This window comes from Ostrinia nubilalis, chromosome 6, assembly GCF_963855985.1.
Source record: "Ostrinia nubilalis chromosome 6, ilOstNubi1.1, whole genome shotgun sequence".
NCBI lineage: Eukaryota > Metazoa > Arthropoda > Insecta > Lepidoptera > Crambidae > Ostrinia > Ostrinia nubilalis.
In genome coordinates this window covers 8,880,211-8,899,319 of record NC_087093.1, presented here as the reverse complement: position 1 = coordinate 8,899,319, position 19,109 = coordinate 8,880,211, and the positions used below count along the sequence as shown (strand labels likewise).

The 19,109-nt window shown below is 35.7% G+C and overlaps 1 protein-coding gene across 1 annotated transcript; it reads left to right on the top strand.

Annotated features, from left to right (window-relative positions):
* The first annotated feature begins 775 nt into the window (after window positions 1–775).
* Window positions 776–4,673, top strand: LOC135072559 (probable salivary secreted peptide). Its single transcript, XM_063966518.1, has 2 exons — window positions 776–1,045; window positions 4,049–4,673. Exons 1-2 carry the CDS (start codon window positions 854–856, stop codon window positions 4,187–4,189), a joined length of 333 nt encoding a protein of 110 aa, XP_063822588.1. The 5' UTR covers window positions 776–853; the 3' UTR covers window positions 4,190–4,673.
* Window positions 4,674–19,109: the final 14,436 nt, after the last annotated feature.

Sequence of the window (19,109 nt, the reverse complement as noted above, 5' to 3'; positions counted from 1 at the left end):
GTAATATCTGGGTGGACATTATTTATAAATTTATTTTCAAGACTGGGTCAGTTATCCCTAAGATTGTCTAATAAAAAGTTAGTACCTATGCCACTAGAAAATAGTAAAACTCCAAAATGAACCCAATTAATGGTAAAACAGGTTTTCTTTATGAAATCAGTTATACTGTTTATTATGTAAGTAATTTAGGGATAGGGGAAAAACATATTTTATAGTTATTACCATAATCTAGCGTTCATTCACTGTTTGTAGATGCGCACCAGGGTAATCCCGCAACCCAATATTCATTGTGTAACATTGTCTGATAAAAAAACTTTAAAAATAATTATCAGAATTTTCATCCCTATTGTAAAATTACATCTCCTACAATGATGACATAAGACCAATATTTAGACCGGCTTGTCGTCGCGGCGTTATTTAATGTTTAAAAGAGTCAATAATGGTTACCTAAATAAACAAAAATTATGATACACAAACAAACCCGTCAAGATTGCAGATAATGAAGATAGATCAAAGTTTAACGATCAAACAATGTGATGGGTGATTGATCACCTGTTTTCTCACGTATTGAATCTAAAAAAAATACTAATATTCACGCGGCAACATCTGTACCTATTTGTCGGTGGTTATTCCACGAGCGTTGATGCAACCTGTAGGTATCATCTATGAGTCCCGTTAAAGTCCAATTTAAACCCTTATTGGTCAATTGATAAGGTAAACGTGTTTTTCCTGTTACTCATGCAGAGGTAAACAAGTGTACATTTAAGTCATTCAGTGCGGAGGCGAGCTCACCAGTCGAGCGGCATACGTAGCCGGGGTCAGGTTTCGTCATACGTTGATTTAGTCACGCAAAATGAAGTTCGCCGCAGTGTTGTTCGTTGTGTTCGTAGCTGTAATTTGTCTCGGCCAGTGCAAGGATCTGATAACTGGCACCAGCTTCAACAACAGACTCATCTGGCAGCAGAAGGTCGAGTACAATGCTATCCCTCTCAAGAAGAGGGTCAAAGAGGTGTTCTACTCCGACGCTGGCCAACAAACTATCAAGGTAAACAAACATACGCACATTTGGAATCTTAATTGCATAGCAACTGCTTGAGTTGATAATTCTATTGTTAAGTAAATACAATTTATAAAGTCTCGGAAAAAGGGTATAAAATATTAAGGTAAAATTAATACTTATTGACAGTTAATTATGTATTAGGTTCAATGATTTTAAACACGTAATCGATTCCGTGGAGGGTAGTTGAACGGGAAGCATGGTCGATCTGTTTTAATGGTTTCAATTTATTATTTAATGGACTTTAGTGTACAAATTTGGTGTTATTTTGTGTTCTAAAGTGCAGTGAAGTGATAAATTATAAAAAACATTGAAATACTTCGAATTTGAGCGCGCATCGAGTGTCGAGTGGGTTGTCGTATGAACAACCCGCTTTGGACCCGGTGGCGTCTCGAAACCTGCCTACGGGCATACTTAACTCCACGGAATCCATGAAAAATCAATAGAACTGAAACACCCACGTTCTATTGATAACTATGTCAATATTTTTCACTCGACATTGGCAGAAATAAACCTCCCAGAGAGGTTAGGTTGCCACAAATAAAAAAAAAAAAAAAAAAAAACACGTAATCGAACAGTAAATAATAAACAATTGATTGAAGCACAATGAAAACTAATTTATTTAGTGAGTGAGTGATATTTGTTAGATACTTACCTAGGTACCTACCTACTTTACGATAAGTAAATAGGTAAGCAAGTATAGTTATTTATGTATGGTCTTATATTGTTAAATGAGGAACGTCTTTGTGTTGTGTAATATGTGAGATGAATTATCATCTTTACGTAATTTAAACAAACTTACTTGTCCAAATTAGCTCTTATTTTTAAACATGTAAAGACTAATTTATAAAATATAGTTTGTTATTTTCCTCGTAGCCTTTATCTTACTAGTTCTTAATAAAATCTGTCACTAATTTAGGTCAATTAGATTGTTGAATAACCAGTTTTTTCCGTACCTATTTAGTGCATATCTATTTGATACAACTATGATTGTCATTCTTGTAAAACTAGAATAGGTACCTACTTACCCCACCATGCACCTTACGTATTTAACTTGGACGAATTTAAAGTAACATATTCATGTAAGTAGCATACTTAATTATTTTTAAACTCATATTCCATAAATTTTTGGAATTATTGCGTACCTATGTAAGCGAACAGTGGCCTAATTCACGTATAGCTAGGCAACGTAGTCATGCAGGAGGATACAAGGAAGAGGGGCAGCCACAGTAGGTAACACAGAGTCGTTCAGGTGAGTGCCAGGAAGAGGTGCAGCAACCGCAGTTAAGGAACGGCTGGGACGAACAAGGATAGGCGCATCAAGCTCGTAAGCCTTGATAGGGTTACACTGGTTGAGGTGGCCCTTTTCAAGACTTGGAAGCCTGTGGGTAATAAACCATTGGACATGGAGAGGGTCATTAATTATACGTATATTTTCTACTTTGCCGAACTTTAGCGCGAGAACGGTTTGTCCAAAACATATGAATTTGGTCTTATTCAATGCAGGATTAAGTGCCCTTCAACCGTCATGAAGACCACTTTTTGATAGGGTAAGTCCTTTACGCGGTATAACCGGAAAACCGAAAAAATGCCCCTTTCGGGGGCCCCCACCACTTAAGCACAACTCCGTCGAAGTCGAAAACTTAGGAGAGTCTTAATGGGCAACCAATGAAGCCATTAAAACAATAAAATCTTTTGTAGGAATTATTTCCGATTTAAAAGCTAATTCTACTGGACTATATGGGTCATTTCGATAAAACGATTACTCGATAGGATCGCAACTCAGCGATTTGTTGTCGTTGAAGTTTTGTTACGTGAATAAGGCTTACAGGTAGTGAACATATTAATATAATACCTACTAAGGTAAAATGATCGTATTACCTCTTTAAGAATATAGTAGATTAAGGTAATAATAAATCTATTTAAACGAGGTTAAGTAAAATACAGTAATGTTGATGAGTAAATAAAGTCACTTCATACCAGTGTAGACTGTGCCGCTAGAAAGTGGATTACCACATTTCAAACAAAGTTATTTGCCCCGAAAATAAGCATCTCTGTGGAGCTCTAAGTTGAAGAATTTAATTCGAGAATGAAAGGACGTGTGATGTGATATGTCTAATAGTTTGAGAAATTATGATGTTGACTCAATATGCTCGTAGCTTACGCCCGTATACACAAACGATGCTTGCTTAAGCGAAGCAGCAAATCGAAATCACTGTTCAATAGAGCTCGGTGGTTGGCTCGTGTGTCACCCTGTGCGTCCACGCGCACTGTGAGACCTCATAGTAATGTTTGTGAATACGGGCGTTAGTCGCAACACTCGCAACGGCGCCATGACAATGATTAACGAAATTCTGCAACACACGCCGCAGATGGGAGTGGATGGGTGACCATTCTCCTCATGTTTTACCATATAATTTTGCCAAGCAACAAGTTTTCTGATCGATTATACCGTCGCCGTTGTTGGAGTTTTAATAAATGAATCTACCTTGGATGTGCAATTAGCACTGGGAACGTCTCTGACAAAATATTTTGAACTATCTCTATCTGTAATAGGCTAGTTGCCTAAAAAAATTTTTTTAGTCCGTAATGTTTAATATCAAAAAATATTGGACACATATAATTTTATTTGTCAATCTAACAAATAATTACATAGTTATGGTGCGTTGAAGTTGCGCACGACGTCACAACGTGCGGCATTTTTAACCAAGCGTTGACGTCACGGGCCTCTTCTTATGAACTTTGGGGCGCTATATCTCTTTAAATTTTCATTAGTTTGAAAAAGTGAAAAATACGTGTAAAGTATTTTTTGATAAGTTAACTGACGGACTAATTAAAACTCTTGCTTTTTGACCCAGGCAACATCCCCATTCTCAATACAATAACAAGCCAAGCCCAAACCATCAAAAAGGTTTTGTGATAAAGTAAAAAGTCCGATTTTATATTCATAAGATCCTTTCAGTCCTTGATTGCTGTTCTTTTTCTTTCCAGGGTGTGATCGCGAGGGATCTTGACCACACCGAAGGCAGCGCCTCCATCACCGCCGGAGGGCCCGGCAACTCCTACGTCAACGTCAGGTTCAAGAGTGAGAGGGGATCCGGACTCAACTACCAACTAGAAATATACGTATAATCAATCACCAAAATCACCGCCAAAATTATGCACAAAAAATTAAATTCTGGCGATTGCATTTAAATTTATCTTTCAATGTTTTATTCATGGTTTCCACCCTGCCACAGGGAGTTGTAAAGGGCAGTAATTCAATTATTCGTTTGAATGTTTCAGAACCAGGATAAGTAGATTAACGTCAAAAATAAAGTCTTTATGGTGGTTTAAAAATAAACAGCCGAGCAGGATATTACGCTCCACGATTCCATCTATTGTATGTTAATAAAAACACCTGATTTGTTACACCTCAGGTTTTTCATTAATGGAGGATGAATATCAAAACATTATTTCCAAATTTCCTCTTTTTGCAGCCTACTTTTTGTTAATAAGATTACTTATTTAAGAATTATTTAATTACTCGTATAGAAAATCTCATTATTTGTATCGCGTCGCGGCTATAATAGTCACACAACTATTAAGTAATTAAATACAATAATATACGAATGAATTGTTGCTTTAATTACACCACATTTCACATTTTTGAAAGCGTTTAATGAACCGATAATTTATTTGTAATTAACAAAATTTTAACAAAAGATTGCGAATACACCTGTTTCTAGCTAGGGTGATATCAGACTGTTTATTTTGCACCAAATAAACAGTCTAGAGGTGTTTACGTCAATTGTCAAGGATTTTATTGTTAAAATGTTGTTGTACGAGACAGTATAAGCTGTATTGTCCTTAGTAGTCACGTGTAAGGAAAATGCTAATAGGACATATTCAGATCTCATCGGATGAGGTCACCGCGCCTTACAAAGGGAGGAAGTGTCCATTATTGTCCTTGTCACCCGAGGCCAGCGCACGCGCACATCTGTATTGCAAAATAATTCAAATTACAACCAATGAAGCGTGCCACCAATTTTGAGATAAAATGTAAAGTTCCTACGTTTCAAAACAAATCAAAAGAGGGAAATTAATGTTTGATTGAAAAATTACAAAGCAATTAGCTAAAACAGTTCATTATTTCGATTTTTTATAAATAAGCTGAGTTTAGCTTAGATGGATTAACCTTGCAGTATAACCCCTGAATTATTTTGACATTTTCCTACAAGGCTTGTCACGATAAAAGAACCTTTATGTCAAAAAGCTTTGGTATTAAAGCTCGGACCTGGCATCGGCGCGGGCGCGTGCCTTTTCTCAGAAAGAATAACGAAGCACATCCACGTGACGTCCTGCGCACGCCCCGTCGATATGTCAATGCCATGAGCAGGTGTAGTACGGTCAGCAACTCATTTGACTATAAATTTTGCTGCAAAATATCGTCTATTACTTACAATTACATAAGTTGACGAAGTGTGGAGCTTGATGTGCCGCCGTATCTATCGAAGTGGTAATACTTACCTTAAAATGTTAATACGTTGTTATTGGTAGGTACATAGAAACTAAATTCAGCAATTTATATGCAGCAGGTTTTTAATTATATTGAAGTTAATCTAGTATACCTAACTATGTGTTGGAAAGTAACATTTGAATTGGTAAACAAAATCTATTTAGTAATGCCAATTGACTGTTGCAGTCAACTAACGAATTATTCCAGCGCAATGCAGTGCTCTTCATAGAAAATTAATTTACCGTCTGCCAGTGCTGCTCTCATTTGCAATCTTCAGTCAACAAAGTACCTTGGTGTTTGTCAATCTTAGTTAATATCTATTTTCTGATACACCACTGTTGTAGTCTAGCTACGTAACAAAGCAGTTTCATTCGGTCCCCCGATTCCTCTTTTACGGCTGAATTAATTACCCGACACTTGATAACGGCGGAGCAACGGATTAATTTTCGCGAAACCATTTTGCTGTTCGTCAATCCAACATTGTAGTGTTTTACACTTGAAATTCAAAACAAAACAACATTAACAAGTTGTATGACAACAGTAACTGGTAGCTGTTAATTTAGTAATACCAAATTTAGTAATTTAGTAATTCTAATTAACAGTTTGTTAAATATAAAAGAATTTACAATTTATTTATGATAAATATCACATAATGTACTAATTGAAATATAATGAATCATTGTATTTCAAAATTAGGCTGACGACATTATAAATTCAACTACGCAGGGACTGAATTCAATGCTACAGTTTTTTGTAACACCTCTGACGCACATACCAGTAGGTAGGTAGATACTAGAGGCACCTACAAATACAATGCAAAGACAGACAAACTCATAACACAGTAGTGATGACCCCAACTCTACCGTAGGTATTATCAAGGACATTCAACAGGTAATAAGGTATAAATGTTGTGAATATGACGACAGGGATCCCATTATCGCGCTCTAGCCAAAATCCCGAAAACTGTCCGCCTTACTACAAAAGGGTCTCGCCTAATTTATAGCTGAAATATCCCGAACAGGCCCCGGGAAGATAATTACGTATTTAGCCGAGCAAACCTTGAAATGTTAACTCATTATCGTTTGTATCAACTTAAAATTTTGATTTAACAACGTGTTTTTGGGAGTAAATTATGGCAGGGCGCTTTGTTGTTAAGCTGGTTCAATCTTTAAGACCGAAACAAGCCAAGCTTCAAACTTTGTATTTTAATAAATGAGACAGTATACAAGACGACACTTGAAGAATTCGTTTATTCCCAAAAGAAGTCGTTATTTTTACAGATAGCATTTACTCGAAACATGCCAGTAACGAACCTACATTAAAACTGTACACACTTAAAATGGGTGGGCCGGTCTATATTTTTTTGCATTCGCTTTTGATGGTCGCAACGTGAGTTTAATTTCCTGACCTGGAAATTAAAGGTCGTAATGAAAACGCAAAGGTTGACGGAATAACACCCGAATTTAACTAATCTTTTCAACGCCCAAATCCTTGCAAGATTCCATTCAACAAGCCAGCTATTCATTCCGAAATGTTATCTTGATGCTCCGTCTCGTCACCTTTTATAAAAACATTTTGAAAATCTCAAACAACATTTCACAATTTAGGTCAAAATACATTTTCTTGTTCTTTTTTAAATTATAAAATTCAATTGTACCTTTTTGAAGTACATAGTACCATCAGATTTTCATTAGTACCGTAACAATTTCTGTTTCATTTTAGCCGATTAATCTTGACCTACCTTGATTGATATTTTATAGTAGCATAATAGCAGCCTATTCTAGAAGTACCTATCACGATTTAATGGTTCCGATTTCCCAAGCTTCACGAAACATCAGAGTTGTAATAAGATTATTGCATAGGTATCCATGGATTGATAGATACCATAACCCCATACGAGTAATACTTGACAGCATACATAATTTCATTTTTGGCTGACATGTGGAGTAGGCTTACGACCGTATTCACAACATTATTATGAGGTCTCACAGTACACGTGGACGCACAGGGTCACACATGAACCAATCACAGAGCTCTATCGCTGTGCGTTCGATTTGCTGCTTCACTTAAGCAAGCATCGTTTGTGAATACGGATGTTACTGTACTAGAGTGCAATTAAGACGTAATTAGACAGTTTTGACAATAATGAAATGAAATTGAGACTGGATTTGAACAATTATTACGTGAACCCTGGTTCAACGCAATGCTTTAAATCTTGAGCATATACCTCTGTTGGTGGAAAAATGGGGCGTCTTATGGGTCCAAATGTTCCCAGGCATGAGCGGCCGTCGCTGTTCCTCACACGGGACGTTGAGCTCCAATTTATGAGACAATTCATCACAGCTTGAGAGAGCTCCGAAGTGCCATCCTTTACTCGCGCCACGCCCAGCTAACATTGTACAGTTTACGTAGTTGCGCGACTTGTTGCGTGGTTTTTCACTAGATTATGTTAATTCAATGACATAGGTACTGTCGTCTATGCTGAGAACAGACCATGGGCCAGGGAAACAAAAAGGAAAAACTTGTTTGAAATAGTGTATTTCATAGAATGCGTACAGACCTCTACAAACATCGTAACAATACAAAAAGATTAAAAAATAAGAAAAAACCTCAGTGACTGGTAACGATAGTTTTCTTCGCAAACAAAGGTAAGCGTGTCTTTCGTCTAGCTCACATTTCAATACCACTCGAAAGATTTAAATCAATACTGTACCTCTAGCATGAACAACTTTCGTCTTCGAATCGTTTGCGTATTCGACAAAATTCGATACTCAATCTTCGAATTAAAGGATAACGTGACAATTTTGATTCTCAAAATAAGTTTCGTTCAACCATTTCTCATACTAAGTTCACATAACGACACGTTCACAAGGGCGCTGTTGTAGTTTTCGTGCTAAATCTTTTGATGGCGATTCGAGTACGCAAACGATTATAACTCGAAAGTTTTTTGTGCTAGCCGTACCGGACCCAAAATTTCGTAATTTCATTTATGTCTAACAATATTTAATTTTTAACTGTTACAGTCAAATGCATGCCGTCACAAAACTTTCAACTTTTACAAATCGATTAAAACCAGTGATACGTAATCCATCATATTTTGACGTGTTTACTGCGGGTGTTTACATTTTACTGAATATTTCGATGTCCGCAATTACCGCAATACGATTGACTGTGATTTTGTTGCTCTGCAAAAAATTTTTTGCTGCCACAGGTTGTTTATTTAAATGTGCGAAGTGTAATCATGTAGGCAAATCACTCGTTAGAGTAAACATAAAATCCTGAAATTTTTCATGCATCTGTAGTTAAAATTTTCTGCCATGTAATAATGTAAATAAAATATTTGAATTTTGAATAAGTTATTAAATAATTTAGGACAGAATTTATAAATTTTAATACGAGTAGGACATTGACATGAACATTGAACAGTTTGTAATGATTACCACAATAAATAAGGCTAGTGCTATTGTAAATTTTATGGCAAGAGTTCAACATTCTTGAAACTATCACTTAAAAGAGAATACTTAAAAAGTTTCATTACATCTGCATCAAGTCGAGTAGGTATTCGAGTGAATCACAACTTAATCCTACAATGTCACAAGCAAAACAGACCCAGCCGGTGCTTTATCTAGCAAACTTTACAAGTAACGCAACCAGTCTGAAATAAAAGTTCCAAGACAAGTAGGTACATCAAGTTATACACAGTCGGGGCTTATCCCGCCGGACCGTTAGTTAAAATTGCATCGTTTTGTTACGGGCTAAGTAAAGTAAGTACAGTGCTTAGTGGTACTGGTATTTGGAGTGAGCTGCGGAAGTTAAATGAAGTTCAGTGTAATTACTCTCAGAGTGGCGGTTAGCTCGGTGCGGCTATGGTGACAGTCGCAGCCCTCGCTCCCCCCTTTTCTAATAATTGTGCCCAATATTAATAATGGAACACATTCTACACCAAATAAAAGGAACTCCCCACGAAAGGGGAGAACCGTATATTCTCTGAGTACTAGGGACATGTTCGATATTATTTGGCTTTTCCGATGCGATCATTTTGTTTCAGCCTTTCTTTTAGGCATGTGATTAAATAATTTAATGCTAAGTATTAATATTTTATTCAGTATCGTTGCTATGAAGTATTTATCCCTCAATATTATGACTACGCATAACGGTTCATTTGACAGAGGTCGGTCTGGGCTAAAGGGAAAAAAATATCAAAGGAATTTTTCTATCGAAATTTTCTTCGTGTTCCACTCATAATTTACGAACGATAGGTACCTACGTACTTTTAAAAAGATAAAAACGAACAAGAATAATTTTCACAGAAATGATAGGTGCTTAATTCGTTTAACTGGTGTTTTTTAAAATCTTGTTATTTATGACAATGAGTGTAGTGATTCGAATATAAGTATTTTTTAAGCTTTATGTTAGAAGTTAATTAGTAAAATGATTTTTGCCTTATTGTCAGAGTAAAAAAGAATAGGCATTTAAATACATTCACAAATGCTAATTGTCCTTGCCACAAAGTGTAATTTGATTAGTGGTCCTCCAGATTTCGTGGAAATCAAAATAAACATTTCAGTTTGATGGTCGTTACATTAATAATTTCATGCTCGTTGCGTTTGCCTTATTTTGATAATAATAATTTTTTACACATGGCTTACCTAACTAAATCAAATGTTTTGACCTTGTACGGCTCTACATTTATAAACTGTTGGTAGGTATCTGAATTTTATTGTTGTAGAAGAATTTCTAAAATAAATACTATTTTCTAAAGGGACAATATTATTTGATCCTCTAAAAACTAATTGATCTTTTTTATATGTGCACTTTTAAAAATAAATGATGTTTTTTATTATATTTTATCTTTATATTAATTATTGGGTCTATATAAGTTGATCTATGGATAAATTATGAATGATCTTCATTAAAGGTAACATAATATTTATGTTTAACATACTCTTTTAATATTTGGTAAACAAAAATAATATTTGATCCTCTTTTTTAGTTATTGATCTTTAATTTTGTTAATTTGATGATTTTTATATCAAGTTTGCCTTTTAATATTGATCACCTAATAAATACATTTCGATCTATGTATAACTCAACTTTAAAATATATTTGATCTAACAAAAAATATTATTGGTTAATATTTTTAATTAAAAATATCTTTTAATTTACGCGGTACTTTGTGGTTGAGTGACAATCGTCCGTCATTGGTTACTGAGTTGGCCAAGGGCTTAGCGGCCAATAAGCAAGCAGAATGGTAGGTACATTGCCATGTTTGTTTAAATTACAAGCTTTGCTTAGTTTGGGACTAGAGGCGCTATGTACAATAATTTCTTACTTCTGACATCCCTGAACCCATCATAATTTTTACCTCTTTATTTTTTTCAAATCGCAAGGTTGATTTTCTCTTAGTATACCGATCTCGACCGTGATCAGTGACCATAAAGTCATCTGTCAACGGGTCGATTAGACACGATAAAAGCACTAAATGATATTTGTTTACTTTTAGTGCGACATCGGGTCGTAAGGACCTGATAAGTTTTTTTTTTCAAATATTTACTGTGTTTGACGAAACAATTGCAAAACAATATTTATCTTTCGTACTACTGAAAAGACCGAATATATCCATCCCGCACCAACGCATCCAGCACCTAAGGTCAATTCGACCCGATAACGCAGTGTGAACGTGTTAAGTATGCTTTTTTAATAAAAAAAAATCTTTGAACATCAAGTGCCTTTAAATAGTTTCCGTCCTTTGACTACAACTTAATAAAAATAAGTACCAAAACATTATTATTTTGAAGATTATTTGATATAGACAAAAAATAATTTATACAAATCGAATTATTTAAAAAAGTATCACAATATTGAATATTTGGTGCTCATTTCTTTTATTTTTGAGGACCAACAAGTAACGATCAGTTATAATTTTTACATCTCAAAATTTTTTTGCGTATTTCAAAAGAGGTTAAAATATCGATCGATTTTATTTATTTTATGTCTCAAAGAAAGAGGATCAATCATTAAAATAGATGACCATTTAGATTTTTTTATTTGCCGTTTTTGCTAATTTAAAAAGATCATTTAAATACATGCCTTTTCTAAATCATTAAGAACAAATTAAATTATCATTCGATAATTACTTGTGCTGTCGAATTTTAATTCTCTTTAATTGAGAAATTATGCATTAGGTAAGTAGTTTATGGCGAACTAACTCTTGTCTTTCCCAAATCCTGGGTTTATTCCGAACGACATATAGGTATCTAATGCTGCTGTGTACTGGAAGTGTTTTGAATCCTACCCCTAGCATATTATAGCCCAACTCATATTAATTATGAGCTCTTGACAGCGGTGAGCCCCCGAAAATTCGACGCCATGGGCGAACGCCCCACTGGGCCGCACCCTAGCGGGCACCGGCTCTGGGTAACTACTAACTGGATGAGTTTATTCTATTTATTTTTCATGCCATATTCACCTATGACTAATATCTCTCGACATTTTAAAATGAAGCAATAGAAAAGAACTGACGTCACCAGTTTCAACGAAACACCAATTTTGTCGAATTCAACAATGCGTTAGATGTGTAATTGGCATTGATCTATAAGTTTTAACTTTCAATCTACATTTTTCAGTTTCAGTTCATGTCGTTTATTTCAGAATATTATCAAGAAAAGTAATACCTAACTTAAAGCAAGTGTAGGTAAATAAATATACCTACATATCTACTTATTTAGAATTTGCTAGGTAATTAATTAGAGCGTAAAACTTGGCTCAAACATCTAGTAATCTTGTTGAGTAATCAAACCTAGTGAAAATCCACGTGGTTAATTCAACCGGCTTGTTATCTGACGAACCTGCTAAGACAAATACAATCAAAGCTATCTGCAGCAGTCAAGTAAAACGAAATAATTCCGAGCAACGATTCCGTCGGCAGTAACTGTAGTATGGCGCGGCTGGAGGCGCTATCTCTGCCTTGAGAATCCAGAACAAAAACGTAGAAACTTTGATTCCGTAGGTTTACGATATTTTAATATCGTCTCGGGCCCGTGACGTGGTCGCACCGGCTACGCTAGTTGGCATTCTATCAACACGCGGAGGGTGCGCTGTTTGGCCGCCGAGTGAGCAAACTCGCGCGCCAACCGCATTTGCAATTCGTTTGTGGACTACGAAATACTCAGCACCCGACCGAGTCTTTTGTAACCGGATTTCTCGGTTAACGACCTAGATTTTGCATATTTATGCAGTTTGGTCACACACAATTTTCACGTCTGTAAGTGGCTACAGCTAAGTTTTCTGAAAGTGGGTCCAGTTCAGTGCCTATTTCGCTATCACGTTCCCATAATACTGTACTCATTTTTGAACACAAAATAAATTTTGTTCTTAAGACCCGCATGTTTGAATTTTTACGGACCGTTGAATGGGTCGCTGCTTGCTCCTTTTGCATTTACTGCCTCTCAATGATATTCATATAAAAGCAGTTGTAGCATTCTAACACTGACACGGGAATCCAAGATTAACAATTGCCCTTAGCCGGGGAACGAGAAAATTAACTTTTAAATGTAAATTTTACGAGGAAGTCATAACGTGAAAGCTGCCGCGGTTAGCTCTGATTTATTGCAGTTGGAATTGAAAGTGTTAAAGGAGTTGCAATCTGAAAAAAGTTTTAATAGGTACCTCTTTAAAGAAATATAAATCACGGCGGTAAAGCGTACTCAACTTTCGCAAAGTGGTATAACATTTAGGATCATCTACTTGGGTGTTCGTTTAATGACGTCGCTTCATTTCTCTAGTTAATCATACCAAGTTTTACATAGGGTAATAAAACTTCATTAATAAAAGGGTAGTAAGTAGTATGTCTGAAAGTCCAGGATATGCGTTGCAGGAAGTCCTTTAGTTTATGGTATGGACTCAAAGGTGGATGCGAGTTCTAATTATGTGATGGCCAAATGTATGGTGTGAGTATGGTAAGCAAGAGTATACATAAAAGAGAATAACATCAAAAGAAAAGCTAAATGTGAAAAAAACAACAAAAGTTGCGAATGTAGTTTAACAGTAAATGCATTTCTTACCCATAAGCAAAAGCAATTTTAACTCTTCGATGTATAAATTTTAAAATGAAACTTTATACATCGATCGAATATGTATGAAAATATTCCGTGAGTAATTGCAAAGGAGCGCCGATAATATCTGTGGGTAGTCAGAAGCCGCCTCACCTACGTGAAAGCGTGACTCAGTTCGGAATCCGAGATACTTGGCATTTCGTCGGTGCTTAAGCACGGAATTTTACCACTAGCTCACGCCAATCTACTGCGACATAGCTCACAGCTCACCCTCGCGCCACCTAGCTCAATCGTAAGCTTTATGTATTATTTTTCAGTTTATTGTGTTACTAGCTTTCCGCCCGCGGCTTCGCCCGCGTGGAATTTTGTCTGTCACAGAAAAACTTTATCGCGCGCGTCCCTGTTTCAAAAACCGGGATAAAAACTATCCTATGTTCTTTCCCGGGACTCAAACTATCTCTATGCCAAATTTCATCAAAATCGGTTGCGAGGTTTAAGCGGGAAAGCGTAACAGACAGACAGACAGACAGAGTTACTTTCGCATTTATAATATTAGTTGGGATTAGTCATATGAATACGCTCCACTTGCACAGGCAATCTTCAAGAATATGGTGTCTAAAAGATATAAATTAGATGCCATAACAGACTTTAAATTTTTGATATCTTAACCACTTTCATACGTACATTATGTGTTACTTTTTTCTGACATAACTTGCTAGGAGGTCTCAATGATATAGATCATTTCATCCACGAAGACGCGCCCCACCACTTTTTGATCGAGGGAAGCGCGGGGTGCGGGGAGTTTAATCCGAGCAATCCGAGCGTCATTATTGTAGTATGCGTGTGCACTGTGACTGTGCACTCATGAAAAAATAAAAGTGGTGTGGCGCGTCTTCGTGGATGAAACGTTCTATATCACCACACTAGTTTATAGGTATCCTAAGAAATATATCCTACCAAAGTTCACAAGACACAATTTAGGCGATCACTTTCAACCAGCCTGGGGAAAGGACAGTTGTTTGATGTCTAAGAAACATTTCAAATTGTGCTGTATTGTGTGTACGTCATGGATCTATGTAGATTATGAGTGGGCATGAAACTAGAGTGAGTACTTACTCGTCTTTGATATGAAGTACGTATCTCCTAAGGTAATATAATACAATTATAATGTACGTACATTACATACGAGTTCATAAAACTAAAACCTAAGTAAGTTCATAATAATCTGTGGGGGTGTGCTATCCTAATATTCAAATTTCACCGCTAACAGCGTTCGTGCCGAGACTACGGGTATATCAGATTTAATGGTATTGCTAATAAAAGTACTTACATTCTTATTCAACTTCCAATAATGTGAAAACTCTTTGTTTGCTATTAATACAATCGAGATCGGTTTTATTATTCTTAAACCGCTGCAGCACTTCGAAGCTGAGCATTCATGATTTCTTATATGAAACCGCGCAAAGTTGGACAATTACGAATTAATTTACAGGCCAAAGAGCAGCTTCTCAGCTGTGGCAGGTCGAAGCCAGTTCTCTGTTATTAATTCCGACAATTGTTCATTGTTTAAACTCAAGCTTCCTGTAGGTACAGTCGACAGCACTTCAGACTATAACATTTTTGTTGCAAATTGGCACCTATGAGAACATTTTAAGACTCCACAGTGTTAACTTTGATACGCTATCGCCGCACTATTGCAATGAAACGTTTTGTGAAACACTACTGCTGAATCATTAAACAGTAGCTTCAAAGTTCAAAAACGAAATAAAATCTATTTTTTAATTAATCAGAGATATTATTATGATGTCAGCACATGAGATAGTACCTACCGTAAGTAGGTATGTCGTAATATAAACTAAAGAAATAGCCTGTCACAGAGAAACTAATGTAAATTGATACACGCAATAAGGCGTGGTGGATGTGACGAAATTTCTGGCAGCTTAAGATTTACGCTCGCAATATAGGAATACTTTCAGACAAGCGAGGACCCAAATATGTTGAGCGAAGAATAAACCATCTGTGCGCGAACGGGGGATGTTCATTTTAGAATACAATATGAGATCGTTGCTGGAACGGAACGTTACTCGTACTAATCACTCCTGTTTGAATGGCACTTCGCAAATTACGCTATCGATGTTACAATTAATAAGCGTCGTTACTTTAAACTTTACTTAGTGGAAGTGAGGTGAAGCAAGTTTTAATAAGGGTCTCTCTGGGTCATTACAGGCTCGTAGCAGTAATTGTCGGGGGCGGCGCGGGCCCAGCACTTAACGACACTTCTGGTTGACGTGGCCGCTCCTTCGCGCTGCCGTTTGTGTTTGAATAGCTTTGTGAAATAAATTAATGCAAGTGCCGTACTTTGTTTCGCCACACGAACAATGTGTTTGCATTCAGGAATCATGAGCGTTTTGCTTTGTGGGCCCAGGGGCTTAATTAAGTAATCTAAACAACCTTTTGCGTGCGACGGCAGTTTTTGCTCGGCTTTTCTCGGTCGCTATTTCAAATAATAAAAGATAACAAATGAACATCACCCGTTTTAAATATTACACAGTGGAACTATTTTCATTAAGAACATAAAATGGGTTACATTCTTAATGAAAATGGCATTTTAGTTATAATATTAGTTAAATCTACATACTTCTTGGGAACAAACTAGTTTAATAATTAAAAAGTATTTATACTTCTATTTGCGTTTTACAGCAAAATTCATACATACTTTTAGCATTTCTTCTACAATAATACTTTATTTCGGTCAGATACCAAAGCATTTTCACCTTCGCCCAAACAAGTAGAGTTCAAAACTCTAGAGTATTCTTGAACTACACTCAAACTTGATTCACACTTCAATGTAGTTTCAAAACTGTAATCGTCCAAATTTTAAGATAGATGTTCTATCACAATGGATCCATTTTGATAGCATACCTTATTACTCGTACAGAAAACTAGTTAGGTATTGTAGTATAATGGTATGTTTTTGAGAAACAAGAATATTTTATAATACTACAGAATAAAATATTATTCTTGCTTGTTTTCTATTACAATATTCGAACATTTCGAACTTAACTTAATAAAACGTTGAATAAAAGATTGTTTTCTCTGCGAAACAGTTTCATGATAATATACGTTACGTATTAGAGTAATAAATCAAGTGTTTCTTTTATTTTGCACCGAATTGCTAATCTCTATTCTCTAATTAAGGGAGCATTGTTAGCGTTGTAAAGTTATGTAAATTAAGCCAGATATATTTAGGGAGATAAAAGAAAAATCAAATTACGAAAGGGCGGTTCAAAAAGTAAGCCACCCTATTTTACTTTCCCCCCTCTGAGTTCGAGTTCTAATTGATTGACACTAGAACCAACATCGTTAAAAGCTCAGCTGTAAAATTATAATAAGACTATCGCCATTTGCTTGCTACCTTCCATAGTCGCAATCGCAGTGCGTGTTACTTACCTGCTTTAGATATTATAACCCTATTTCGATGATGTGAAAAACATAAAAATGAGTTTGCTAAATGATAAAATAGAATTACAATAAAATATAGGTAGGCCACATAAAAAGACTGGCAATTTTGTGAAAAGATACAATAAAACTCGTCAGAAACAGATGCTGCAAATCAAGGATGGTGTCTTAGGCTGAGTTGCACCACCAAACTTTGACCGTAACTATAACGATATTAACCGGTGATTTTTGTATAGAGTATGACAGATTTTTGACGTTTGTTACAGTCAAAGTAAGATGGTGCAACCCATTCTAAGTCGGTCTTAAATTTCTTTGCATAACTATACATTGCATCAAAATAATATCTGACTGTACGTGAAAGCGAATTCATTGTTGGTGTTCCCATAAAACCATGTTTTACAAAAACATAAACCAGATCCTTTATTAAATCGCTCGTATAAATCATCGATATCATAAATTGAAAGTCAAGCACAGCATTCGTATGTAAATTAATTGTCCATAAAAATGCACAGATACCGATGGCCTATAAACTTTTTACATGTGTTCATTGCCATTTAATGATTTACAACCTGGTTTTTCGCGTCATTGTTTTTCCGATGTAGGTACCTAGTTTGTATGTTCACCACAAATAAGTCGAATCAATTTGACCGCACTGCTAATTTAACTAATTTATTTGATAAAACACAATATAGCAATGCAAGGTGCTATCGTGCTCCTCATTAGTTTGATTAATAGTTATTTTCACAATCCAATTTTTCAGTTTGAGTTTTGAGAAAATTCGGTCGGCCTTAAATTCTGTACCATAGCTTTCAAGCTTTGCTTAGTTTGGGACTAGAAGCGCAGTGTAAAATGTCCAAGAATATTTATATTTATTATTATTATATACTCTACCTAGTATGTACTTGTATAAATATGAAATTAAATGTAGCCGACTCGTGATTTGCATAAGTAGGTACTTACTTGAAAAATTCCTGTGTATATTCTACAGATATGGCAGTTAATTCTTTTGCAATGTCAATATTGTCCCCGCTACGCGAATATGTTGTGTACCCTTGTCAGTAGAAGGATATACAAACCTATCTACCTCGTACATTTACATTTACCAATGGACCATTGTAATGCCGCTCCCCACCGGTATTTTGTAGCACAAAAGCGGCATAGCCAAAAGAAATAACTTTGTTCATGGCAGATATCGGTTGCAATTCTGCCCAATTTCGATTTTTCGATTCAGCTGATTCAGCAAAAGGCTTAAATTTACGTTCTCGTTTCACGATTTATACCTACTATCAGGGTTCCTCAATCAGACGTGGAAGCTTAGTAACATCAATTACCGTACTAAATCTGCTGTGATTGGTGGACATAGGTAGAAGTTAAGTTTGTTAAAAACAAATAAATAGGCTTTTTAACTATTCGTGATTATTATATCAGTTCGGGCTTTTTAACTACTCGTGATTACTAAGTAAGTCTATTTACAAAGTTAAGCTTTAAAATTCTCGCTGTTTATTATATCATTCTAATTAGCTCAGCTTTACTGTTTACAAATGTATACTTTTGACCTTTGATTAAATACAAATAAGTAGAAATAATATTTCAAATCGAGCTTGTGTATTTTGGTATAAGAAGTCCTACTAAATACATTCCATCCTATCGTAACTGATTGAAGCTTTATTTTTAATTCAAAATACAATTTCTTAAGTAGGTACTAAACGTTAAATCTATATATCCTAGGCTCTCTACATCTCTACATAGATGTTATACCTTTATTCTCATGCCTCCCTCTTTCAAATCTATACTTATAATAAATCTGTAGAGAGGTCAATTCTGTACATGAAATATATTTTCAAAATAACTATCAGGGGGTGATTAGTGATCGATACTGATGCCAAAAATGCAATCAGTAAAATTTTTGTCTGTCTGTCTGTCCGTCTGTATGTTCCTTATAGAAACAAAAACTACTCGACGGATTTTAACGAAACTTGGTACAATTATTCTTCATACTCCTGGGCAGGTTATAGTATACTTAAGGATTCCCACGGGAATA